General features: G+C 38.7%; 1 protein-coding gene across 9 annotated transcripts in view; it reads left to right on the forward strand.

Annotated features, from left to right (window-relative positions):
- The window catches only part of MYBPC1 (myosin binding protein C1), a gene marked incomplete at its 3' end in the record, with an annotated part of 93,561 nt that overhangs the window by 48,732 nt on the left and 17,579 nt on the right, over positions 1-27,250 (forward strand). For all 9 annotated transcript variants that reach the window (XM_082665583.1, XM_082665578.1, XM_082665581.1 and 6 more), the window contains 14 exons: positions 859-1,025; positions 1,973-2,105; positions 3,882-4,006; positions 4,980-5,085; positions 6,315-6,481; positions 8,396-8,558; positions 9,656-9,762; positions 10,087-10,220; positions 16,192-16,351; positions 17,588-17,692; positions 18,454-18,642; positions 19,854-19,988; positions 24,301-24,354; positions 25,285-25,452. In XM_082665583.1, the coding sequence (XP_082521709.1) occupies positions 859-1,025; positions 1,973-2,105; positions 3,882-4,006; positions 4,980-5,085; positions 6,315-6,481; positions 8,396-8,558; positions 9,656-9,762; positions 10,087-10,220; positions 16,192-16,351; positions 17,588-17,692; positions 18,454-18,642; positions 19,854-19,988; positions 24,301-24,354; positions 25,285-25,452 (1,913 nt within the window). The remainder of the gene's footprint in view (positions 1-858; positions 1,026-1,972; positions 2,106-3,881; positions 4,007-4,979; positions 5,086-6,314; positions 6,482-8,395; positions 8,559-9,655; positions 9,763-10,086; positions 10,221-16,191; positions 16,352-17,587; positions 17,693-18,453; positions 18,643-19,853; positions 19,989-24,300; positions 24,355-25,284; positions 25,453-27,250) is intronic.

Consider the following 27,250-nt stretch of genomic DNA (forward strand, 5'->3'; position numbering starts at 1 on the left):
CTAAGAAATTACTTTCGCCTTGTTCATGGAACGCTTAATGACTTGCTTTACAGTTTCACATTTATATTTTCATGATTCATACCCAACCTGCTTCCAAAAAAGTTCAAGACAATACTTTAAGATGAAATACGAGAGATTTCTGGATCTCATTCTCTTTTTCTACTCTAACAATTTAGAAAAAAAAAGTTTTCTCTTAAAAAGAATATGTATACACAAAAATCATATGAAAAACAACCAAACCAAAACCAAAAGCAAACGCTTAGTCACAGTTTCAAATGTTTTTTGTATTAAAAAACAGCAAAAATGGTTAATGTACACATTTACTAACATGGTAGGGAAAATGCTATTTGCAAAATCCAAAGATTTGAAATGCTGGGTTTGTACCATCTCCACATAGAGCTAGGGTATGCACGCCAATGAAGGTAGAAAGAGAGCATTGTTCTTTCACAGACCAACACCTAAAATCTTCTAGTTCTTAATCCTTATTTCAATATCGATATCCTAGATGAAAACATTTCTTTTAAGTTCCTTAAAATCTCACCTCCTAGTTAGACTTGCAAGTTGAAAATAAGTAAACATATCTTAAGGATATTTCCTGGTATCCTCCTCTCCCCCTAATATTGTGTTTTTAACTAGGAAAACGAGAGCGTTAATATAAGTGCACGTATCTGATCTTTGACAATCTGGAAGTTTCCCTGAGACTTCAGGCAAAGTACACTTTCCCCTCGGCTTTAAGGACTCAGGGTTTAAACAGAGCTTGTAGCACTGACCCGAAAAATCGGTACCATACTCCGACCTTCCTTGTCTTTAAGGGCCAGTGGGCAGCTATTAAACTAGGCAATGGTTCTCCCCGGTTAGGGAGGTGAAACAGCAGGAGGAAGAACCTGAGATAGACGTGTGGGAGCTGCTGAAGAATGCGAAACCCAGCGAGTACGAGAAGATCGCCTTCCAGTACGGCATCACTGACCTGCGCGGGATGCTCAAGCGGCTCAAGCGCATGCGCAGAGTGGAGAAGAAGAGCGCAGGTGAGCACCCCTGGGGGAGATTAATCCTTCCTATTTCCTGCTGGGTTTGGGGACGGACTAGTTGGGGTGGGATTTGCAGGGGTTACTCTTCTCTTGGTTAACTTGACTTCAGGTGAAGTAGTTTACTGCCCCGCACATCATAGGCTAAGCGGGTAGCAGACAGCTGTTGAAGGTTTAAGGTAACAGAAGGTGCATTACAGTGACACATACAATGTATTATATAATGGAATATTAAACATTCCCGCTGTTACTGGCAATTTCTCAGCGGCCCCTTTCTCCAGCCTCTGCATCTCTCCCTCACTCTCAAATTCCTGATTCTTATTTAGGCAGAGTAGATTCTATGTTTCTTTGTTTTACTGTTATATTATTCCACCCATTTGATGAGGCATGGGGAATTCACTTCTCACACCCGATATGGTTACCCAAGTGTTTAAACATGCCAATATTTGGGCAAGTTTCCACAGTACAAAAACTTTGACAACCCTACTATTTCAGTCAGTCAAAGGCATTCCATTTAAGCTCACGAGTCATCGAAAGTATCTCATAAATTATATGATAAAAAACTGTGACATAGATGTACACAGATAATGCCAATGATCCTGATAATAATCATATTAGGAGAATGAGCATGTTCTTCAAGTCCAAATTTCATTTGGATACTTCGTATTATACATTCCCTGAAGAATGAAGATAATCATTTTTGAAGCCTCTTCAATAATTCTTCTGTTTCTTCCAAAAGCATGTGGATTCTCTTTACATTTTTAAACCATCTTATGGTTTATAAATTGATTCAGACTCCTAAAATATAAGGGATAATTTGGAAGGTTCCTAATTCTTTCTTCTTCAGTCTCGATTTTTTATTTAGCTTTAGGTTCTCATACATATATTGACTATTCAAATTCATAGCATATGCATGTGAACATAGTTTTGCTTCTTCTCTCTTACAGCTTTTGCAAAAATTCTCGATCCTGCATATCAGGTTGATAAAGGAGGCAGGGTAAGATTTGCTGTGGAACTGGCGGATCCAAAGTTGGAGGTGAAATGGTATAAAAATGGTCAAGAAATTCGACCCAGTACAAAGTAAGTGGAATTTGCGAATAATCAGTGATAACTATACAAATCAAAGAGTAATTTGACTTAATTTTCTATGCCTAAAAGCACTTTTTAGTTATACCTGTATGATACAAAATCATATAGAGGGACAGCAAAAACTTTTCATGTATTTTGGAACCATCAAAATTATAGTACTATATAAATTAAACCCTGTTTTATGTTTTAATTCTATACAGACTATTTCAAGTGATTCCTAACCATGGATTTGTGTCACTGGAGGTTATATGTGATTACTTCAGAGCATTGCCAAACTTCTCCCAGTTCTTTTATAATCAAATTTTGAAAAAAATTGAAATCTATATTTGATATACCAGCTGGGAGTCACACCTTATAATTAGATAACTTGTTTTTCCAGAGTAGCATCTAAAGCCTGTGTTTCATTGTTTTTTGGCCCTTTCCCAAATTAAGGAAACAGACTAATCCCTGATACCTGATGGTATCGCTAGTCTATTACGAAGCTACTTTACAGAGATCCTTCTCAGTCTGAGAGATTTTCAACTCCAATATATATTTTTTCACTTAACAGGAGCCACGTGCATATTTATAAAAGACTTTAATCCTGAATATCTGTCACTTCTGTGGTACAATTAGGTGGATTCCAATTTCTTAATGTGGTCATGCTCTCAGAGTGACTTTGTGATAATAATGTTTATATCTGGTAAAAATCTCTTGAAGGCAGCCTGAATTTACCAAAAACATAATTTTTTTTTTTTGCGGTACGCGGGCCTCTCCCCGCTATGGCCTCTCCCATTGCGGAGCACAGGCTCTGGACGCGCAGGCTCAGCGGCCATGGCTCACGGGCCCAGCCGCTCCGCAGCATGTGGGATCTTCCCGGACTGGGGCACGAACCCGCGTCCCCTGCATCGGCAGGCGGACTCTCAACCACTGCGCCACCAGGGAAACCCCAAAAACATAATTTTACTTGGTTATCTTTATCTAGAAAAATGTTGCTTAGTGTTTTGTTCTTGAAATCTTCAAGTTGAGAATTTCCCAAATGAGAACTTTTCTTTAGTTCTGTTATGATGCCCTGATATATCCATCCATAATCTAGGTCACAGATAATCAAATTTTGCAATCTCCTTAGATTTCAGGTTTTTGTTTCCAAACACTCAACTTCTTTCTTAGTAGATGATATCTATGATATGATAACACTAGTTCTTAAGCTCATTTAAGAGAATCACATTCTATAGAATTTACCATCTATGTTAATGATTAAGTTCATATTATTGCTTAAATTGTATAATCATTTATTCACCCAATAAAATCTGTCTCACTGGGCTAGCAAGGAGTGAAATCAATGAATCAATGAAAAAGATCGTCTCTGTCCCTCAATAAAGTAGATGAATTGCTCATTTTTTAAAATGTACAGAGTTAAAAATCTTAGCCAACCCTGTTTTCCAACAATTGGTTCATTGGCAAATATGTGAGTACTGATTTATATTTGAAATGAAAAACATACATAAAAGAAAATGACAAATTAAATATTATGTGTAAATATGCATATGTGTTACATTACATAAAGATAGTCATTGGTTTCATGTTTGATGTTTACATAAAGATAGTCATTGGTTTCATGTTTGATGTTTATTAAACTACGTAAGACATGGCTACATAAATTGCAGATCAAAATTACTATTTCTGACTTTCAAATATTACTGAATTATAAGCCAAATTTGCTGGCAATAAAGAAAAGAGTAAAATCAAGTTCACGGACTCTGTTTATCTTCCTTCTGTTTAAAACAGATACATCTTTGAACATAAAGGATGTGAAAGAATCATGTTTATCAATAACTGTGTGCTAACAGATGATTCAGAGTATTATGTGACAGCTGGTGATGAGAAATGCTCCACTGAGCTCTTTGTGAGAGGTAAAGTGAAATTTCTTACTGTAGCCATTAAGAGCCAACAGCTCTCCTTCTCTCAGGGATAATCAAAATGGAAATGATGAAGTGAGCTTTTGAGCTCCAGAGCAGAGACGGCAGTACCTCTAGAGATGGTTTATCTTGGGTGTTAGATTGGCTCTGGATTAAAGCCTCTCTGTACTGCCAGTTATTGTGTATCCTAATTAATCTTCAGGTTCGTTGAAGACTAGAAAAGCCAAAGGGAGAAAAAAACTGAGTAAAAATGCCTTGTAGTTTTGGCTCAAGCAAGCAGTACTTTGCCATATAATTGTTCTCGTGATAACTTCTGAAACCCAATAAAGTCTACTGGATAACCATTTCACACACTCAGCTGATCACAAATAGATTTCTCTTGAAACAGCTTCATTAGTAAAGTGCATCAATCGTTGGCACTGAGATCGCTGAAGACCATCATTTACTAAGACATTGTGAAAGAGCTGGAGGGTGTCAATGAAGCCATGAATCACTTATTTTCTTTATGAGGACCTATGATTAAGGCAGCTCTGTAATCTTGAACGTCAACTATACTTCAATTAAAAAATTTTTTAAAAAGACAATTCTGCAATCTCTATCATCCGTCTAGAACCAGAAGTAGAGAATTTTAGTGTTATAGGTTCTCCTTCCCCAGAAATGCCTACCATCTGGTATCTTATTTGCCAAAAGAAGGATATCTGATACAATGTGTCTGCTCTCTAAAACAATAATTTATTTGATTTGAAGAGTTCTTAGAAAATTGGAAAAACTTACCCAGGGTTGCCAGCTATTTATTTTGCCGTGAAAAAATCATTAAAAACCTACCTACTACCTACCACCATCTAACCATGGCTCTATGATGGATGACACTTTCTTATTGTTGGTTTTTCATCTGTGAACAAACCCAGGGTCACAAGGCAGGTTTTTGGACATTTAATGATTCTGATTTTCGTTTTTTTCACACTAGAGCCTCCAGTTATGGTGACCAAACAGCTGGAAGATACAAAAGCGTACTGTGGGGACAGAGTGGAATTAGAATGTGAGGTGTCTGAAGATGATGCCCATGTAAAATGGTAAATAGCTTTCCTGAGGTCTGTCCTTTTTTTTTTTGGGGGGGGCTGTGTTGGGTCTTCATTGCTGCACACAGTCTTTCTCTAGTTGCGGCGAGCGGGGGCTACTCTTCATTGCGGTGCACGGGCTTCTCATGGTGGTGGCTTCTCTTGCTGAGGAGCACGGGCTCTAGGCACGCCGGCTTCAGTAGTTGTGGCGCACGGACTTGGTTGCTCCACAGCATGTGGGATCTTCCTGGACCAGGGCTCGGACCCATGTCCCCTGCATTGGCAGGCGGATTCTTAACCACTGTGCCACCAGGGAAGTCCCTGTCCATTTTTAATAGACAAAAAAAGTACCTTCATAGTTTGGAGAACAGGAAATTGCATTTACAGATATGAAGAGAATCTCAAGCTCATTCGTGTTAGAAGTTTTAACTAAAACTATACTAAGATACTGGGTGTTTTTTTCACCTGTGAAACAGAAAACTGAAAAAAGATCTAGAAATCTATATTGGTAAGGATATAGGGAAATAGACACTTACTAATAAATGGATGGGTCAAGGTTCTCCAGGTCTATTTGACTCCAAAGCCCATGGGTGCTCTATACCATGCTTACTCTCACTATGCCATACTGGCAAGTTACATGGAAAATATACTTATTTTCAAAAAAAAAAAAAGAAAAAGAAAATATACTTTTTTCATGTTATTCCTAGTAACTTTATTGTTAAGTATCTCAGAAAAATACTTTAGACTGAGAATTACCAATTACTTTAACAGTTCTTAAAAATAAAAAGCATAGTTTTGGGGCCAGATGGGAAGTGTTTTCTCAAGTTCTCTGTGAGTAACCTCAAAATTAAAGACTAGACGATTTGGAGTCTTAAAATCTTAATTGAGAAACAGAGTAAATTATGCAGCAGGAATCTCTAGTAATTGGTACAGGATAGATTGTTCATTCTAATCTAGAATCACAACTGTCTTTAAAGTGTATTAAAATGATATTCTTACTAGTGTGTGTCAAGAGCCCAACGTAGGTAATATCCATTGTTAGCATCTTTATCTGATTGATCTTAAATGGAAAGAGTGGGCTTATGTTTTTAATGTCATTTTTCAGACAATACTTGTTACAATATTAATCTATTGATACATTGATCCATACATTCTTTAATTCAACAAAAAGGTCTTGAGTGTCTGGTATCTGTCTCCTGAAGGGTCTTTTATAAAACTTTTTTTTATAATCTATTTTAACTCAGGTTTAAGAATGGTGAGGAAATCGTCCCTGGTCCAAGATCAAGACACTACATTAAAGTTGAAGGCAAAAAACACATTTTGGTCATAGAAGAAGCAACAAAGGCTGATACTGCAGAATATTCTGTAATGACAACAGGAGGACAGTCATCTGCTAAACTTACCGTTGACTGTAAGTAAGACTTCCTTGGATGTCTTCCAAGCTGTTTTACTAGTGTCTTGTGTTTGTTAATTCAGTTTTAGGAGAGTTTCAATCTATTTGGCTTGTACTTGTGGCAATTTTAAATATGTAAAATTAGATTCCATTCCAGCTGAGTGTCTACGTCATATCAGTCAGGGACTCTAAGAACTTACTTCTCAGTTTAATAGTAGAATACCAATATTGGGAAGGAAGTATAAAAATCAGCTGCCAGAGAAGCTACCCAAATGGTTAAGAAATATTTCAGTCCCCAAACCATATAAATACATGATAAATACTTAGATATGATATCAAATCCTGATATCCTGTTTGCTTAATCCTTTGGTGACCTTTGGTTTGGTGAATTTGCTATCTCTTCAATAAACATTCAACATTCTTCAATTACATTTGGGCTGAGAAGTTGCTCAAACTAATGGGTCTCAATTGAGAAGACTAAGCTAATTTGCCGATATGCTTTTTTTTTTTTTCCACTTTTTTTTTTTTTGCGGGTACGCGGGCCTTTCACTGTTGTGGTCTCTCCCGTTGTGGAGCACAGGCTCTGGACACACAGGCTCAGCGGCCATGGCTCACGGGCCCAGCCACTCCACGGCATGTGGGATCTTCCCGGACTGGGGCACGAACCCGTGTCCCCTGCATCAGCAGGCGGACTCCCAACCACTGCGCCACCAGGGAAGCCCACTTTATTTTTTTTAAACAATTTTTTAAAAGATTTTTTTAAGTCGTTATTGAATTTGTTACAGTATTGCTTCTGTTTTTTATGTTTTGGTTTTTTGGCTGTGAGACATGTAGGATCTTAGCTCCCCAACCAGGGATCGAACCTGCACCCCTTGCATTGGAAGGCAAAGTCTTAACCACTGGACCACCAGGGAAGTCCCCCGATATGCTTTAGAGGCGTGAAAGAATTCATGTCCTTTTCCAAATGCCCCCTAATGGTAGTCAGCTCTTAATGGCAGAGTCTGTCCCTTCCAGTTAGCCATGAAAATTAGAATAGCGAACTTCACAAGAAGATGGGTAATACATGCAGAGCAGAAACTCTGCTTCCTTATTTCTTTCTAAGTCCAGGTGCAATTCATATGATTATTGAATTATTTGGAAGTAATCGCAATACACTGCTTATGTTTTGTGGAATGATGGCCATTGTAGTGTAATATCAAAAAGTTTTTTCAACCATAGGCAGCTCCTTATCTGTTTAAAGCAATTACAGTCAGTCCTGCTATAATGTAACATATGCATTTCTAAAAATTACTGTGCTGTACAAAGTCATGCAATAAAAATCATAGGGCTAATGGGGAAAGTGGGGTTAAGAACACAACACTCAACAATTTTGTCAGGGACACATTTTTTAAAAAATAAAATGATAAGTTATAAGAAAAAAACAGTAGTACAGTTTTATAGATGTTAAATGGTTAATAAATACTACAATAAATACGGCACTTTACCTTGAAAAAGACCTGAAATTTGCTTGTGGAAGTGGTGTCAGAAGTGTTGCAGTTTGTGAGCTATTGTGAAGTAGTGGAAGGAGGTTATTTGAAATTGGATGGAGAGCTGTCATCTCAGATGTGCACGGATGTGGCTCATTTAACATGGGTGAACTAAAGCAGCTGGTGGATGTTTGAGGCGTACGTGTGTGCTCTGTGCGGTCCTACCTGACTCAGTTCAGCTGGGTGCCGTTTTCTGGATTCACCTAGTCTTTCTCATGAATAAAATCATGCTTAATCGAACGTGAAATGTGTGTTATGCTCTGTCCCCAAATATTTCAACTGCATTGAACAAATTCTCATTTTCAAAACAAGCATTATAGTGAAACTGTACCATTGTGAAATGACACCGTCTTGGCCTGTCTGGAATTTAGATTTGGCACTTAATAACCATCTATTATTTCTGCAGTAAAACCTCTGAAGATATTGACGCCTCTGACTGATCAGACTGTAAATCTTGGAAAAGAAATCTGCTTGAAGTGTGAGATATCTGAAAACTTATCAGGAAAATGGACTAAAAATGGCCTCCCCATTCAGGAGACTGACCGTCTAAAGATTGTTCACAGGGGAAGGTAAGTAAGCTAGGGTGGTCCCCAAGTGAGGGCTGGTCCCCATCTTCACTTCTTCTGCTTCCTAAATTACATGATTGGTAAGGATGTTTGGGGAGTACTCATAGGGAGAGGCTCTATTTCCGGTTCTTTGCTTTCAAATAGCAAGAATATGTGATTCCTCTGTTGTACATCATGTCCTACCTGTGATCCTGTACCTGTACCTTACAGTGAGGTGCTGTGTTACTTCAAAACCCATTGACTGAGTCTTTCCATATAAACATGAGCTTAGAGGATACTGAATTCTAGTTCAGGAACTGGTTGAATTGGATTCACTGTCCCTAACCAATAAGTGTCATATGACCTTTCCACAATTTTTTTTTGCTGAGGCGGGGGGATGGTTTGCATAATATCCTAGAATCTAGCAAAGATGTAGGAGAAGAGTTCTTAAACTAGGATCCATGGATTTTTAGGAGACTGTGAATGAACTTCAGGGGCCCCCATAAATCCTTTGAAATTGTAAGCAAATTCTGTGTGTACAAAAATACTTGTTTTTCTCCAGATTGAGGAGCCGTAGTGTCCATCAGATATTCACTGGCTCATGCTTCCAAAAAAGTTAAGAACTATTGCTCTTATGCCAATACTTTATAATAACTATAAATAGAGCATAACCTTTAAAAATTGTGAATCACTGTGTTGTATACATGAAATATATAATAATGTATGTCAACTAGACCTCAACTTTTTTAAAAAAAAGAACTGTTGCTCTTAGGTTTGCATAAAAAGCCAAAGTCAGGTTATCCTTGGTAATTTCTTGAATCTTAAAATATGGCATCAGTGAGGTGTTATCTTCTATCCTTTTTTAAGCTATGAGATTTTAAAAAGGAACAAGAGATTCTTGCATAGTAAGCAGGCTGTATTTGTAGAGATAGTTTCATATAGCCCCAAATAAATACTGAATGTGGATCAATAAATAGGATAATTAAGGCATCACATTATTCTCAGTCTCTCTCCAGGCTGCACTAAACAAGTTAAGATAAAACCAGGTGTCTCCTCAGTTTGGGTCCTACACAGTCTAAATCTTTGCAAAGTCTTAGAAATATGTTTTTTCATTTCCTTAGAATCCACAAATTAGTGATAGCCAATGCTCTCGTTGAGGACGAAGGTGATTATGTATTTGCACCAGATGCCTACTCTGTTACTTTGCCTGCCAAAGTTCATGTTATTGGTGAGTAGATAAAAGAGATCATTGCAGAGTTGTGTTCTTGTTTTTCTGGTTTTGCTTACCTTGGAATTATATTCAAAATGTGATATTTAAAGAAAAATACATGAATTGGTAGTAATCACTAATCATAATAGTTGATTCTTAAGAGGTCTTGACAATGAAGTAGTTTTGCAAGGTACCAGGCACCAACTACTTTGACTCCGCTTATATCCTTTTTGACTGGATAAAATATTGGTTACTACCAATGTTTAACACTAGCCAAGTACTAACCCAGATAATCACATGGAAATAACCGTCTGATAACAAAGGCCACGGTTAATATTCCAGATCCTCCGAAGATCATACTGGATGGTCTTGATGCTGACAATACAGTGACAGTAATTGCAGGAAACAAGCTTCGTCTAGAGATTCCCATCAGTGGAGAACCACCTCCTAAAGCCATTTGGAGCCGAGCAGATAAGGTTTGTTCTATACACACACACACACACACATACACACAAACACACACACACTACCCTACTCCCTGTCTCCCGTGAGTCACATGAAAGAAGGCAGCAAATAAATGTACAGTAAAGATGTAACTCCTTTAATAAAGAAAGATTACTGATTTTCAGGCAAATATAATAACTATTCATTTGCTTTTCATATTTCTGACTACCTACTATGTGACCCTGTGCATGTGCATATGAATGTTATTATGTGCAGTGAATGAGGTTCTACCTTTCCTTCTAATGGGTGTCAAGGAATGGGGTGGAAGAGAAATAGACAATGAATTATTAAATAAATAAATAAACAAAGTCACTTTGGATAGTAATGAGTGCTACGAAAATTAAAAAAAAAACAAAACAAAACAGGGTGGGACTTCTCTGGTGCTGCAGTGGTTTAAAATCCGCCTACCAATGCTGGGGACACGGGTTCGATCCCTGGTCCAAGAAGATCCCACATGCCACAAAGCAACTAAGCCCATGTGCCACAACTACTGAGCCTGTGCTCTAGAGCCCGCAAGCCACAACTACTGAGCCTGCGTGCCACAGCTACTGAAGCCTGTGCGCCTAGAGCCTGTGCTCAACAAGAGAAGCCACCACAATGAGAAGCCCGTGCACCGCAAGGAAGAGTAGCCCCCGCTCGTCGCAACTAGAGAAAGCCTGCGCACAGCAACGAAAACCCAATGCAGCCAAAAATAAAATAATTAAAATAATTATTTAACAACAACAAAACAGGGTAATATGATTAGTAAGTGACTGCATGGGGCATGAGAACAGCCTCTATGAATGACAACAAGAAACCATTTTGAGAAGATCAAAGCAAAGAGATTTCCAGTTGATGTCAATGCAAGTGCAAAGAACAAGAGGAGAGAATGCACTTAATGTGTTGGAGGAATACAAAGAAGGCCAGTGTGGCCAAGGCAGCGTGAGTGAGGAGGAGAATAATAAATAAGATTGGAGTGGTAGAGTAGAGCCGGCTCAAGTGTGACTCTGCAACTTCCTATATAAAATGTTTTAGGCGCAGTAAAACTGTTCCATATGATACTAAAATTATGGATACGTGTCATAGGTTTGTCAAAACCCATAAAATGTACAACACCAAGAGTGAACCCTGATGTAAACTATAGACTTTCAAAGATAATGTGTCAATGTAGGTTCATTAATTATAACAAGTATACCCACTCTAGTGGGGGATGTCAGTAGTGGGGAAAGTTATGTGTGTGTGGAGACAGAGGGTATATGAGAACTCTTTGTACTTTTTCCATTCAATTTTGCAGGGAACTCAAAGCTGCTCTAAAAAATAATTTGTTTTTTTTTTTTTTAATGTTGGAGAGTGTTTCCTCCTTTTCCATTTTCTGGAGGAAAAAAAAAGGTTTATTGAGCTATGGGACAACTTCAAGCAGTCAAATCTATGTGTAATTGGAGTCCCCAAAGAGGGGGACATAAAAATATATAGAGAAAAAATGGCCCCAAATTTTCCAAATTTGATAAAAACTAGAAAATCTCAGATACAAGAAGCTCAATAAAATCCAAGCACAAGGAACATTAAGACATCTACACCAAAAAAAAAAAGACATCTACACCAAGACCCATCATAATCAAATTGCTCAAAACCTGTGGTTAAGAAAAAATCTTAAAAGTAGTCAGAGGGCTTCCCTGGTGGCGCAGTGGTTGAGAGTCCACCTGCCGATGCAGAGGATGCCGGTTCGTGCCCCGGTCCGGGAAGCTCCCACATGCCGCGGAGCAGCTGGGCCCGTGAGCCATGGCCGCTGAGCCTGTGCGTCCGGAGCCTGTGCTCTGCAACGGGAGAGGCCACAACAGTGAGAGGCCCGCGTACCGCAAAAAAAAAAAAAAAAAAGTAGTCAGAGAAAAAGTCACATTAAACCCGTGGGAACAAAGACAAAGATGACAGCTGATCTCTCTGGAAACAAAGCAAGTGAGAAGACAGTGGAGCAACGTTTAAAGGGGGAAAAACTGTCAACCTAGAATTCTATACTCAGTAGAAATAATTATCAGAAATGAAGGCAAAATAAAATTTTTTATATACAAAAGCTGAAAGCAGTCATCTCCAGCAGACTTGCACTACAAGAAATATTAAAAGAAGTCCTAAAGTCAAAAGGAAATGATACTAAGATGAAAACATTTTCACAAAGGAGCTATCAATAAGTGGGTCAGAAATAAGAACTACATGGATAAATGTATAAAATATTTTTTCTTATTACTTAAATCTCCTTAAAAAGATACTTGGTTGTTTAAACAAAAATAGTAACAATGCACCATGGCCTTCAAACATAAGTGTAAGTAAAATTTGTAACAATGAAAACATAAGGCCGAGAGGGGAGAAAGGAAGTAAGGATTGAAAGGAGTGAAATGGATGTATGCTATTGTAAGTTTCTTTTGCTAAATGTAAAGTATCATAATACCACATGAAGGTAGACTATACTATAAACCCTAAAGGAACCACTAAAATAATAAAACAAAGAGTTACAGCTAATAGGCCAACACAGGATGTAAAATGGAGCCACAAAAACATATCTAATGAATCCAAAAGGAGGCAGCAAAAGAGACACAAAGGACAGATGGGACAAATAGAAAACAATTAGCAAGATGATAGAATTACAAAGAAAAATAGGTAAGTTAGAGATTTTACTACTTTTCTCAATAGCTGATAGAACAAAATGTACAAGTTTTGAGAAGTACTATCAACCATCTTGATGTAGTTGACATTTATAGAACACTCCATTGAACAAAGTAGACTGGGCATTATTTTAAGATGCACGTGGAAGATTTACCAAAATAGACCATAAATAAGTCTCAGTAAATGTGAAAGGATTCAGGTCATGCAAGATATATTCTCTGACCACAGTGGAATTAATTAGAAAACAATAACAGAAAGATTTGGAAAATTTCCAAATATTTAGAAACTAAGTAGCTTTTTTAAAAAGTAACTCATGGATCAAAGAAGAAATTACAAGGGAAATTAGAAAATATTTATGAACACAACACATATCAGAATTTGCAAAATACCACTAAATCAGTACTGAATAGCCCTATACCTATGAAAGAAATGAAATTTGTAGTTTAAAATCTTTTCACAAAACAAATTCCACATCTAGATGGCTTTATTGGTTAGTTCCACCAAACATTTAAGAAAGAAATAATACAAATTCAATGCAAACTCATCCAGAAAATTGAAGAAGAGAAGATAGGAATACTTCCCAACACATTCTTCTTCTTTTTTTTTTTTTTGCGGTACGTGGGCCTCTCAGTGCTGTGGCCTCTCCCATTGCGGAGCACAGGCTCCGGACGCGCAGGCTCAGCGACCATGGCTCACAGGCCTAGCTGCTCTGCGGCATGTGGGATCTTCCTGGACCGGGGCACGAACCCATGTCCCCTGCATTGGCAGGCGGACTCTCAACCACTGCGCCACCAGGGAAGCCCCCCCAACACATTCTTGAAGGCCAGTATTACCCTTATAGCAAAACCAGAAAAAGACATTACAAGAAGAGAAAACTACAAATCAATATCACTCCTGAACAGAGATGAAAAAATTCTAAACAGAATTTAGCAAATCAAATCTAAAAATACATAAAAGGAACAGTACATTATATCCAGGTGGGACTTATCCCAGGAATGCAATGTAGGTTTAACATTTTCAAATAAGTTAATATAATTCACCATATTAACAAACCAGAGAAAAAATGTGGTCATCTCGATAGACACAGAAAAGCATTTGACAGAATCCAACATCCATTCCTAGTAAAAATCTCTCAGCAAACTTGGAAGTGAAAGGAACTTCCTCAGCATAATAGAAGACATCCATAAAAATGCTACAACTATAATCCTACTTAATAGTGAAAGGTTGAATTCTTTCCCTTTAAGATCAGAAAGAAGAGAGAAAAGATGTTCACTCTCACCACTTCTGTTCAACATTGTACTGGAGGTTCTAGCCAGGGCGATCAAGCAAGAAAGAGAAGTAAAAGACATCCATTTTGGAAAGGAAGAAGTAGAACTGTCTTTATTTGCAGATGACATAATCATCGATGTAGAAAATCCAATGTAATCTGCAAAAAAATCTACTAGAACAAATGGTCATAGTAGCCTTATTTGTAATATTCAAAAGCTGAAAACAATGCACATTCTATCAGTGGGTGAATGGATAAACAAATTGTAAGAAATTCATACAAGGGAGTACTGCAATAACTTGGATGACTCTCAAAATAATTATGCTGTGTGAAAGAAGCTGGAACAAAAAACAAAGAGTATTTTTTAAAAGCCATTAAAAAAAAACCTGACAGTACCAAATGCTGGCAAGGATATGGAACAATTAAACTCTCATACATTGCTGGTGGGAATGCAAAATGGTACATCCACTTTGGAAAACAGTTTGGTAGTTTTTTATAAAGTTAAGCATGAGCTTACCATAAAACTCCCCAAGGCTATTCCTAGGTATTTACCCAAAAGAAATGAAACACATGCCCACACAAAAACTCGTATAGGAATGTTCATGGCAGACTTATTTATAATTGTCAAAACCTGGAAATGACTCAAAAGTCCAATTGTACAAACATATTCCAACTGCACGTGGAATATACAATGGAAAACTACTCAACAATGAAAAGGAACGTACTAGTAATACAAGCAGCAACATGGATCAGTCTAAAAATATGCACTTGGAAGACTACATACTGTTTGATTCTATTTATATGGCATTCTGGAAAAGGGGAAACCAAAGGGGCAAATAACAGACCAGTGGGTGCCAGGGACCAGGATGTGGGGTTAGTGGGTTGCATGCCAAGGAGCATGGAGACACTGTGAGATGTGATGGACACAGTCTGTAGCTTGATTATGGGGGTGGTTACACACTCACATAAATTTGTCAAAATTCATAGATTATATATCTAAAACTATGAATTTTACTTGATGTAAATTATAGCATAAGAAACAAAATAAAACATAGAAATATGAAGAGGATAATATAACACCACCCTAAGTAAGTTATTTTTCTTTTCAAGCAGAACATCTTTTACAATCTTAAGATTAGAATTTGGCTAAACTGAGGAAATTTTTTTCTATTATAAAATGAGAATTATGAAAGCCATTTCAAGTATTCTTACCGTTGCCACAATCTTATGTTATTGAAGACTTACAAGTCCTAATCCAGACACAAAAGAGTAGAGTTGATAACAGTGGCAAAGTACCCTCTTTCTAAATTGCTTTGACCTTTCTCTGTTTTTCCTCTTTGTATATTGGCTGTCTATTATTGCATGGAAGATATGGCCTGGGAATCAGAAAAATGTAATGCTGCTTTAAACTTCTGGTGTAAGCAAGAAGGAAGGCGAGAAATGAAGGAAAATAAGAAGGGGAAAAGGAGAAGGAGAAGAAGGAGAAAAGAAAGAAAATATAATAGAAGTCTCAACCTCACTCTGTCTTTACTTTGGGAATTAGATGTTCATTCTTTCATGTCTACTGGAAGGGAAAACTCAGTACTCAACTTGTATGGGAAATTGGCACTGTGGCCTTCTTCAACCCTTTTCAGTATTTTTAAATTTCCGAGACATCTAAAGAAATGAACAAATCATTATTTAGTTTCTGATATGAGTTTAAGTATTTCTAATTTCATGTACAAAGAAACTCTTCTCCTAGAATGACACTTCTGCGCTTGTATTTTTGCTCCTCCCAACTTTCTCTTTAAGGAGTTAATGGGTAGTGAACTCTGGAGTCAAATCCCTGTTCTACCACTTCTTAGCCGTGTAACCTCGGGCCACAGTTCTTCCCATGTGTAAAATGGGATGACAATACTTTTGTCCTTAGAGCTGGTGGAGGATTAAACTAAGAACACATATTTCAGGCATTAGCACCATGTCCAGCTTAAGTGCCCAGGCACTCTGGAGGTGTCCTTGTTGTTTGCATAGGTCATGCCACATTGTATTTCTTTCCTCTGTAGGCTATTATGGAGGGCGGTAGCCGAATAAGAACTGAAAATTACCCTGACAGCACCACTCTGGTTATTGATGTAGCAGAAAAAGATGATTCTGGTCTTTACCACATAAATCTGAAAAATGAAGCTGGGGAAGCCCATGCAGCCATCACGATTAAAGTTGTGGGTAAGGCCTCTGAGTCAGCAGATTTCTAGAATCAGGCTGACATGTCTAGATCCAAAGTAGACTTTGCAAGTTCTTGGTTCTCTCAGCTTTTCTGGGTAGCCAACAAAGAAGCACACGGTATAGCTGTATTTTATAAATCACTGCCTTTCTTTTTTTATCTTTGCCACTTCTTTATATGTCTTTCTTTCTCTTTTCTTTCCTTTTTCTTCCTTTTCCTTTCCTTTCCTCTCTTGTCTCTTTACTTGCCTAGAGGACTAGTTGCGGTGAGGAGTAGCTAAGGTTAGCCTTTTGGGGTTGCTGTCATTAGCTGTCCACAGTCACACTCCTTTTCAGTGCCCTCTACAGTCACTGACACACAATTGCTAAATAATTTCCAACATCACACTCACTGTAGAGGAGTAAGATCTGCCTTGGTTCTTAGATGACCATTTAAGTCCATTTTTCCTGATCCTGAAGTCAAGTGAAATGAGTATGGCAGATTACCGGTGGTCCAAGGTCTCATGATCTCTTCATCCCACTTTAGCTTTCCCTTAAGAAACATATTACTTTTTTTTCTTTTCTCTCTCTCTTTTTTTTGGCCATGCCATGGGGCACGCGGGATCTTAGTTCCCCTACCAGGGATCGAACCCGTACCTGCAGCAGAAGTGCAACGTCCTAACCACTGGACCACCAGGGAATTCCCAAGAAACATATTTCAAATTGATCCAAAACTAAGGTCACTTTGTTATGTACTGAACTCTATTTATAAGACATGGTAACTTGCCATTTTTGACTTGGATTTCTACCAGTCAACATCTTATACAACAACTGATGTAAAATGTGCAGTAATTAGTCCTTGATTCGGTTCTGCTGCAAGGTCACTTCTGTGGTTAAAAAACAAAAAAACAAAATCACGTCCAACATTTAGGCAATCATTTCTTAGTCACCATTTTCAAGGTAAATAACAAAAGTCTTGGGTTTCATACGGTTCTGTAATGTGACACTTGAAGGATTTGGAGACATCATTATTTTATTTGTATCGGGCTCACCTTCCCTGATTCCATATGGAGCGTGACGTTGCACCCAAATTAGTTACCCAGTGCACTTCAGTAAACATGGAAAAATAATAAGAAATAACCTTGCTTCTATGATTATCATCCAAAAACATATTTTCCAATGAACATTCTTCTTTGTGCTCTCACTCCCTCAATTTTATTTTATTTTATTTTATTCTATTCCATTTTTTGTTTGCTACAGATGTCCCTGATCCTCCAGTGGCGCCGAATGTGACACACGTGGGAGATGAGTGGTGCATCATGAACTGGGACCCTCCTCTCTATGATGGAGGGTCCCCAATCTTAGGTAACTGCGTGTTGGTCCATCTGTGGACCTGCCAGCGGAGTTGGTGTCCTCTTTATGCACATTAGTACAAAGCACATTTTAAAATACTGCATTTAGAAGAAAACTTTTAAATATCCATTCACATTGAAATATATTGGGGGATGCTTTATAAGTACTTGAGATTTAAATAGCTCTGATGAATATCATCTGATTGCCTGTCCTCTTTTTTTGTTTGACGTTTCTGTTCAATATATAATTTTGAAACAACTATAAGTCTAACTTTATTCTGGTCAGTAAATGCCTAGATCCATAGAATTATGTCTATGAGGCAATTTCTTCTAGAGTTAAATACTTAGAAGAATTTGCTTCCCCTGTGGAACAGGAACTTTCTTCTACTTGCTAATAATGAAACTCACAAAACTGGTTATTTCCCCCTTCTTACATTGCTGGGACTCAAAGCCACATCTGTTGCTCAAATAGAGTGACTATGTAAGTTTCTATGGCCTACATATCTGTGGTTTATTTTTTCTCTTCTCTTCCTAGTACAATTTTAATTTTTTCTAGTCTTATTATTTTTATCTATATCCCATGATGTTAATATTTGTATTATTTATAATCTCTCTCAAAAAAACCAATGGAATAAGATGGGTTAAAAATACATATATGACTATTTCACTTAGAGTGCTGAGAATATGGGAAATTTTTGAACATTCTAATATCTGACAAAGTTTAATTTTGGAGACCAAGGAAAATCTTCAGTTTCCATTTTGCGTCCCCTTCAGGTTACTTCATTGAGAGGAAAAAGAAGCAAAGCTCCAGGTGGATGAGGCTGAATTTTGATCTCTGCAAAGAAACAATCTTTGAGCCCAAGAATATGATTGAAGGTGTGGCCTACGAGGTCCGCATCTTTGCCGTCAATGCCGTTGGCCTCTCCAAGCCCAGTATGCCCTCCAAACCTTTTGTTCCATTGGGTGAGTCAAGAGAGGTGTGTCTTTGTCATGAAAATCGTTGCCCCAGATTGTGACTGCTTCCTTCTGACCTCTAACTGGAGCAGACCTGGAAGCTTCTTAGAGTGATACAGGAGTAGGAGACTAGAGGTGGTTAGGGGCAATTTTCTAAGAAATTACAAGCAACACAATAGAGTTGAATGCCTTCATAATGTAGGCCCTGGAATTTATTACCAGAATCCCAAGGACAGCTGTGGGTGGCTCTGTTTGCCCCTTCCCACTGGAAACATGTAGCTGGGCCCATTGACACAAGACTACCCCCATTTGTCCTTCTGAAAGTATAACCCAGCACCCTGGTGTAAACACTATAACTAAAACAAATTGACATCAATTCAACCAAGCACACTTGAAAGCTAGTCTCTTTGCTTTATAGTCACACTTTAAATGTTATCTATTGAACCAAAAATGTCAGTTCAGTAAAGGCAAAGAAAGAGAAGACAAGGCGTCTCCACTATTTTCTGGTAGTGAGTAGATTTTTCAATAGAAATATTTAGTACAAGAGTTTGCACTTTAAAATTAGAAAGTTATGGAAAATTTACTCTAGATCATTAGATCTCAAATTTTGACTTTTTCAACTTCCTGGGCCTCCCAGACTCCCATGTCAACCTCCCAAATGGAGGGAAATGTGGCAGCGTTGATAAAAAAATTTTCACATCTGGCAGATCTTTGCCGTAAACACAGCATATGCTCGAGGAGTCTCATTGAATTTTATTAACACGTGGGGGCTTCTATGTATATTTTTTATTATTTATTTATTTACTTACTTATTTTTAGCTGTATTGGGTCTTCGTCGCTGCGCCTGGGCTTTCTCTAGTTGTGGCGAGCAGGGGCTACTCTTCATTGCAGTGCACGAGCTTCTCATTGTGGTGGCTTCTCTTGTTGCAGAGCACGGGCTCTAGGCGTGTGGGCTTCAGTAGTTGTGGCTCGCGGGCTCTAGAGCGCAGGCTCAGTAGTTGTGGCTCATGGGCTTAGCTGCTCAGCGGCATGTGGGATCTTCCCGGACCAGGGCTTGAACCCATGTCCCCTGCATTGGCAGGCGTATTCTTAATCACTGTGCCACCAGGGAAGTCCCTGTGTATATTTTTATTTGTATCCTAGTTCATTTTATCACAGTTCCTGTGCCATAATTCTGTACTTAATAATTTCTTCTTTTTCTGTCTCTTTTATCTCTGAAGCTGTAACCAGCCCACCTACTCTTCTGACTGTTGACTCTGTAACTGACACCACTGTCACAATGAGGTGGCGGCCCCCCGACCAGATTGGTGCAGCAGGTTTAGATGGCTATGTGCTAGAGTATTGCTTTGAAGGAAGTAAGTAACTAGTAGTTCAAACAAATACCGTCATCAATAGGTGAGATATGCCCCCCCTTAGTTGCTCTTTCTTGGGAACTCATCTCCTTCCTACTGAAAATGACAACAAGCCAAAGGTCATCCTTCTATGAAGGATGAGAATTTAGCCCTTCTTTGTTACTTGACTAACTAATTGAGCTCTCAAAAATATCCCAGGTAGGCTCCCAGATCCGACAACACGAGTGATCTAGGACATAGGAGGAGAGATTCTGATCAAATGTCAGGGATTCCCACTTCTTGAATTGGTGGAATTAAAATGTAGCAAAGCAAAATAAAGTTCTAGGTAGGATAAAGCAAGTTGGAAATTCTAAACTCTATACTGAGCAGAGGTCAGCTATCAACAGAGCTGCCTAATTCTGGGTAATAAAGAGAGATTATATACTTGACCATCTGGTGATCAATTCTGCCTTCTTAAAGGGAAAAAAAAGAATAATTAAGGACAACTTTCAGTGTTTAAAAGAATCAGCATTAAATCCCAGAGGGTGTAAGAAATAGATTCAACATTGTGGCAGTAACTTGTCTCAGGATATGGGTGCATAAAAATTTAATGGCTTAAATTTAGGCGGGGAAGAGAAATAGGCAAAAAACCCTTGTTGATAGAAATAATAGAAAAAGAGAAAATGACACAAGAAAATATAGGCCAGAGTGTACCTAAAACCAAAAAAAGATGTGAAATTCACTAAAAGCTTCTTGTGTTTTTGATTTCATACTTGTCACGATTTGGAGATGGGTGAATAAAATTGCCCCAGCTCTGGACTCGGGCTGCATTCTAGGTCATGGTAGGGAAACAATCCACCAGGGAAGTTTGTTCCTTCTCCACAAATGAGAGGCCCAGACTTGGTCTCTAACTCTAAGAAAACTCTTTGGACCCCAAACTTTAACATGGATCTTACGTGAAGGAAAGAGAGACTCCAGAACGCATTTGGGAAACCAGGAGTGTGAACACTTCCCCAGAAGGAAAACCTCTATGGAGAAGAAATTTCTAACTTTGAAGAGAAAACTGCTGAAGAAGAAGCCCCAGGCTTCTGGACGGGGGCACGCGTGGAAATAACGCGTGTTGGTCGGGAGAGGAGAGAGAAAGGGAGAATAAAGCATCTTGGTAACACTCAGTTCCGTTCACATGCACTCACTCACAGAACACTATTGTTGATTTTTCCAGGGCTTAGACAGCCACTAACCAAAACCGGTGGAGACATTATAATCTTGAGTGCTTTGGAGTATGGTTTATTCCCATTCCATTCCCCTCCCCCAATTTGAAAAACTCCCAAGCCCTCCTCTCTGTTATTTATACCGCCCAGCTAACAGAACTTTCCAATCTTCTGTGTGATGAATACAAAGCTTTTGTGTATGTATGAAACAGAGCAAATTGTTTACTCTTTTCTTTCTGATAGGTTTAAAAAGTAAGAAGATACAGCAAAATGATAGATGGCTGTCATTTTGATGTTACCCACCTTAGATAAAATGCAATGAAGTGTATTTTACATAATTCTGTGTGTTGTCTGTGTAGATATATATGTATACTTGCATATACATATATATATGTACACAGTCATTATTATGTATATATTTTGCCACGTAACGTTTTGGAATTAGCTTTCTATGGAAGTTTTTTTATAACGTGTATATCTTTCTTCTTGCAGTCTTTTCTTACTTCCTTTATGTGGCTGCCCTATTCTTCATTCTCTTTTAATGGCTGTTGTCCTCCAGACTAATTTTCTGAAGTGTTTAATGCTTTTAGATATGGCAGGTTTTACTCTGTGAGATAATTCTTTCTTTCATAAGATCGTGTGTTGGTTTGGACTCTGTCTTTCTCTTGGTGTTTATTTTATTGTTTAATGCCTGCACCATTTTACTCTTCTTCCTTAAAAATTCTCCTCATGTATTAAATAACTTTCACATTCCCTTCCCGTTTTCTTTCTCTTTCCCTCAAGTAGTTCAAATATGAAGAGATGTTTTCGTTTCCCTCTGATCTTTTTTTTTTAACACCTTTATTGGAGTATAATTGCTTTACAATGGTGTGTTAGTTTCTGCTTTATAACAAAGTGAATCAGTTATACATATGTTCCCATATCTCTTCCCTCTGTGTTTCCCTCCCTCCCACCCTCCCTACCCTACCCCTCTAGGTGGTCACAAAGCACCGAGCTGATCTCCCTGTGCTATGCGGCTGCTTCCCACTAGCTAGCTATTTTACGTTTGGTAGTGTATATATGTCCATGCCACTCTCTCACTTTGTCACAGCTTACCCTTCCCCCTCTCCATATCCTCAAGTCCATTCTCTAGTAGGTCTGTGTCTTTATTCCCATCTTACCCCTAGGTTCTTCATGACCTTTTTTTTTTTTTCCTCAGATTCCATATATATGTGTTAGCATACGGTATTTGTTTTTCTCTTTCTGACTTACTTCACCCTGCATGACAGACTCTACGTCCATCCACCTCACTACAAATAACTCAATTTCATTTCTTTTTATGGCTGAGTAATATTCCATTGTATATATGTGCCACATCTTCTTTATCCATTCATCGGATGATGGACACTTAGGTTGCTTCCATCTCCTGGCTATTGTAAATAGAGCTGCAATGAACATTTTGGTACATGACTCTTTTTGAATTATGGTTTTCTCAGGGTATATGCCCAGTAGTGGGATTGCTGGGTCATATGGTAGTTCTATTCGTAGTTTTTTAAGGAACCTCCATACTGTTCTCCATAGCGGCTGTATCAATTTACATCCCCACCAACAGTGCAAGAGGGTTCCCTTTTCTCCACACCCTCTCCAGCATTTATTGTTTCTAGATTTTTTGATGATGGCCATTCTGACTGGTGTGAGATGATATCTCATTGTAGTTTTGATTTGCATTTCTCTAATGATTAGTGATGTTGAGCATTCTTTCATGAGTTTGTTGACAGTCTGTATATCTTCTTTGGAGAAATGTCTATTTAGGTCTTCTGCCCATTTTTGGATTGGGTTGTTTGTTTTTTTGTTATTGAGCTGCAGGAGCTGCTTGTAAATTTTGGAGATTAATCCTTTGTCAGTTGCTTCGTTTGCAAATATTTTCTCCCATTCTGAGGGTTGTCTTTTGGTCTTGTTTATGGTTTCCTTTGCTGTGCAAAAGCTTTTAAGTTTCATTAGGTCCCAACAGCACATTAAAAGGATCATACACCATGATCAAGTGGAGTTTATTCCAGGAATGCAAGGATTCTTCAATATACGCAAATCAACCAACATGATACACCATATCCCTCTGATCTTGTTTCGTCCTGTTTTCTCTTGAAATTTTCTTCTTCCCTAGTTCTTCACTCTTTCATGCATGTTTTCTCAGTCTCCTATTTCACGTTCTCATCCATCGTCTCTTGATTGTGAAAATATCAACATAGTAGCTCCCAAACAGACCATTGGCTTCAAGATGTATCTCTTTTTCAAAGTCCTAAGTAATGTGTATCATCCACATGCTTCTCGCTTGCTGCCCCTTCTCCCTGATGCTCTTAGAAGGCTTGAAATAAGAGAGAGGAGAAGGTTCCAAGAGGGGCCAGTCTAGTCCCCACCCCCCTGCTCTGTTCCTGGTAACCTAGATGGTCATCATCCCAAACTAGTGGGGTGCACCTACAGGCACTCTGTGTCAGCAGCATTCCCTCCACCCATGTAGAATGCGGGAACCAGGACAGCTCAGTTTGCCAGATGAAGAGCTTGTTGTCATGGCAACCAGGTGCTGCCTCCTGGGCTGCTGGGGCAGTTTCCACTTCCATGGAGGGCCTTTTCATTTCCTGGTAAGACGGGGCTGGCCGTATCTCAAGTGCCCTCACTCCCAGACTCTGATGTGTGAGCCCCATAGTGGGACAACTGCGTTCCCTGGGGCCCCACAGGACCCTCCCAGGCTGAAGTAGCAGGGACAGTAGCAAGGGTAGACTGTTCCACTGTGCACTGCTCCCCTGTAGAGTCCAGAACCTGCTCCACCTTTGTCTCCAGGGTCTTGCTTTGTTGTTCTCTACCTCTTGCTCCCACAGTTGGAGGTGCCCCAGCCTCCTTTCTCCTCCTCTTCTCTGTGGCAAGTGCCTCAGGACAAAAAAACCCCCACAGTCTGAATAGAGCAGGCTGTGCCCCTCCTGAGGAATTACCCCCTCCTCTAATGTGTTTGGTCTCTTCCGTCACTGTTCTGAAGACAAATATCTTTGCATACTTTTCACACTTTACTAACAGAGAATGCTGACTACTGATATAATATTCTTCTGTTGTGAAAGTGGGTGTCTTTAATTAACATTAATGATGGATTCTCAAAGGTACATCAGCAAAACAGTCTGGTGAAAATGGGGAGGCTGCATTTGATCTACCAGGTAAAGTATTCTCTGAGAGCTCTCAAACTTTCTTACTGTATGATAAAGTTTCTGGGAATGTTCCATGCCCCAGCCTGAAGTACACCCACACACAAAAAAGCCCTTAGAGATGGAGGGGGGAGGGCGGGCAGTGAGTTTACAATGTGGGATCCAAGCTTCTTTTTATCCCCTCGTGGGCATAATAATGCATACAAACTTTGAGAACCTGCAATATTTGTAAAACCTGGATTCTGGGTTTACATTTTCTTGCTGTTGTAGACAAAGCCACCAAAAGCATTTAAAAAATCAGAACTTTTGATTGTGGTGAAAGATCGTGCCAATTCCTTATGAGGTCTTGGCTCCTGAGTTGTGGTTCCTTTTGCCGTGGATATAAGCTTCTTTTCTTCATCATTGGGAGCGTGATCAGATTCCCCATGCCCATATTAATGTCTTATAATAATAAACCAGCCAGGATAAAATGGAGAGATCATATGACTGTAAAGGTTGGTGTCTCTTATTCATAAGAATAGCATTTTCCCCTTTTTCTGAACTTTAATATATATAGATGATTAAACATCATGGTTACATCAATTGTAAACATGTACCTTGTAAAACCAAATTGGGATAAACTACTACAGAATTCCTGGGACAGTTACCATTGTTCAGGGTACCCTAGTATCCCGCATAAGAGGTTTTTCAAAGATAGCAGAATCTGATTATCATTCTTCTGCTATTTCCATTAGCCATTCTAGGCCATTTTTCATTTAACTATGAAAAATACCCAGCCATAGAGTCTGAGTCCAGACCAAAGTCACATTCTCTCCAAACGATTTAATTTTGAGTAAAATACTGATTTGGAGTTGACTGTTTAACAGGATGATTTCTTTCACTAACCACCATTCTTCCTTCTTGTCTTTTCTTTCTTTTTTTTTTTTTCTTAATGGATTTTAGCTGACAACTGGATAGTTGCAAACACAGAGCTGATCGAGAAGACCAAGTTCACCATCACAGGTCTGCCAACGGATGCAAGGATCTTTGTGCGCGTGAAAGCCGTGAACGCCGCCGGTGCTAGCGAGCCCAAGTACTACTCTCAGCCCATCCTTGTGAAAGAAATCGTAGGTAGGTGGCAAGGCTTTCAAAATTTTGTCTCCATTTCACATTTTTTTTAACCTTTTTCTTTCTCAAACCCTCCTATTTTGTTGTCACTCCTTTGATATTAATATCTCCTGGGAGTTAGAAATGAACAAAACTGCCCTTTATAGGCAGCGTGGGAGGTCAGCTCCTGGTTTATAACTTGGTGTGAGGACCAGATAACTACACCAGGTTCCATGAGCCAATAGGCAGCTGGGCTGCCTAGTCACAAGGGGTGGGGGTCAGCGGCGGGTGGGGGAAGCATTTCAAACACACCATACAGCAGCAAAATGGCTCAAGGGAGTCTGCGAGGTCAAAACCATCTTCATAATAATATGAACACATTGTTTTCCCTTTTCAATGCTTGGCCTCTGCACTGACGGTACAAAAGTGATGGTGTGTAAAACTGCTGGTGCCTTAGCACAGATCCAGTCTGCGCCACCAGATTGTCTGGCTGGTCTTTTCTTCCTCACCGCCATGCACTCGCAATTCAAATTAAAGGGCCAGCTTTGCCTTGGAGTGTTCTTGATGATACACAGGAATCATTAATGTTCTTAAACCTTGGTTCTTGAGGACACTTTTTTTCTATACTCTGTATGACCATGAAATGCAAAGTATATGTGAAACTCTTATGCTAAATACGGTAGTACGATAGTTGTCTCTAGGAAGAGCATTTGTAAAGCATTTGTGCACCTGAATTAGAGCCTAAACTCGCGACCTTTTCCATGAAACTCCATTCTTCCTTGAAAGAATGACAGAGTGACAAACTCTGGCTAGTCAGACTTGGGTATTTGGCACACATTTTCTAGAAAATGGATGGAGTGAGCCTGTTACTTGAAGGAAAACAACTTATAGTATTTATTGTCAACTTGTCAATGAAAAGCTTTAATCTTTGAAGCAAAAATTAAAATTATGGAAAACTGGTGTCCACCATCATGGACTTGGCAGCTCTCCAATACTTCAAATCTTTCCTGATGAAGTAGGTGGTGATAGTAGCAAATGTCATTTTTTGACATTGAATAATGCAGTATTTCAACATTTGAACAGTCTGCATGATTCATCGAAGCAATATTTTCCAAATGAGCGATGCAAGTTAAAAAAAATCATGCATGGCTAAGATACATTCAAAATGGAAGGCAGACCAATGGGGTTTAATGTAACAGAAATGAAAAGTTCATAGAATTTTTCAGATTCCATACTGCAGCTAACCCTTAAGAAATTGCAGCCTGTGTTTTAGTGTAGAATCAAAGAGGAATACCCACAATTGTCTGAAAAGTTTATTAAAGTATTCTTCCTGTCTGTGTGAAGACAAATTTTCTTCATGTACTTCAACCAAAACAGCATATTGCAACAGATTAGAGGCAGAAACAAATAAAGTCCAGCTAGCCTCTATTAAGTCAGACATGAAAGAGATTTGCCAAAGTATAAAATAACGCCACTCATATCACAAATTTTTGTTAATGTAAATATGGTTGTTTTCATTTAAATGATATTTATGTTGTTATTATTTTTCAAGCAATAAATATATAAGTATTTCAAAATTTATTGGTTTTAATTTCTAATATGGTAAATATGATAGATACAATCCACATAAACAAAAGCTTTGCGGGGACTTTGATGATTTTTAAGAGTGTAATGGGATTCTGAGACCAAAAAATTTGAGAAGCGGTGCTCCAGGGCAAAGAATACCGGGAAGGGGTCTGAACATCGGGGTCTGGACCGTGTTGAGCCACAGACTTACGGTGTGACTGCCTGAAGCCTTTTGGGAGTAAGTTAGGGGATGGTT

Source organism: Grampus griseus (assembly GCF_964374135.1).
Source record: "Grampus griseus genome assembly, chromosome: 11".
Taxonomy (NCBI): Eukaryota; Metazoa; Chordata; class Mammalia; order Artiodactyla; family Delphinidae; genus Grampus; species Grampus griseus.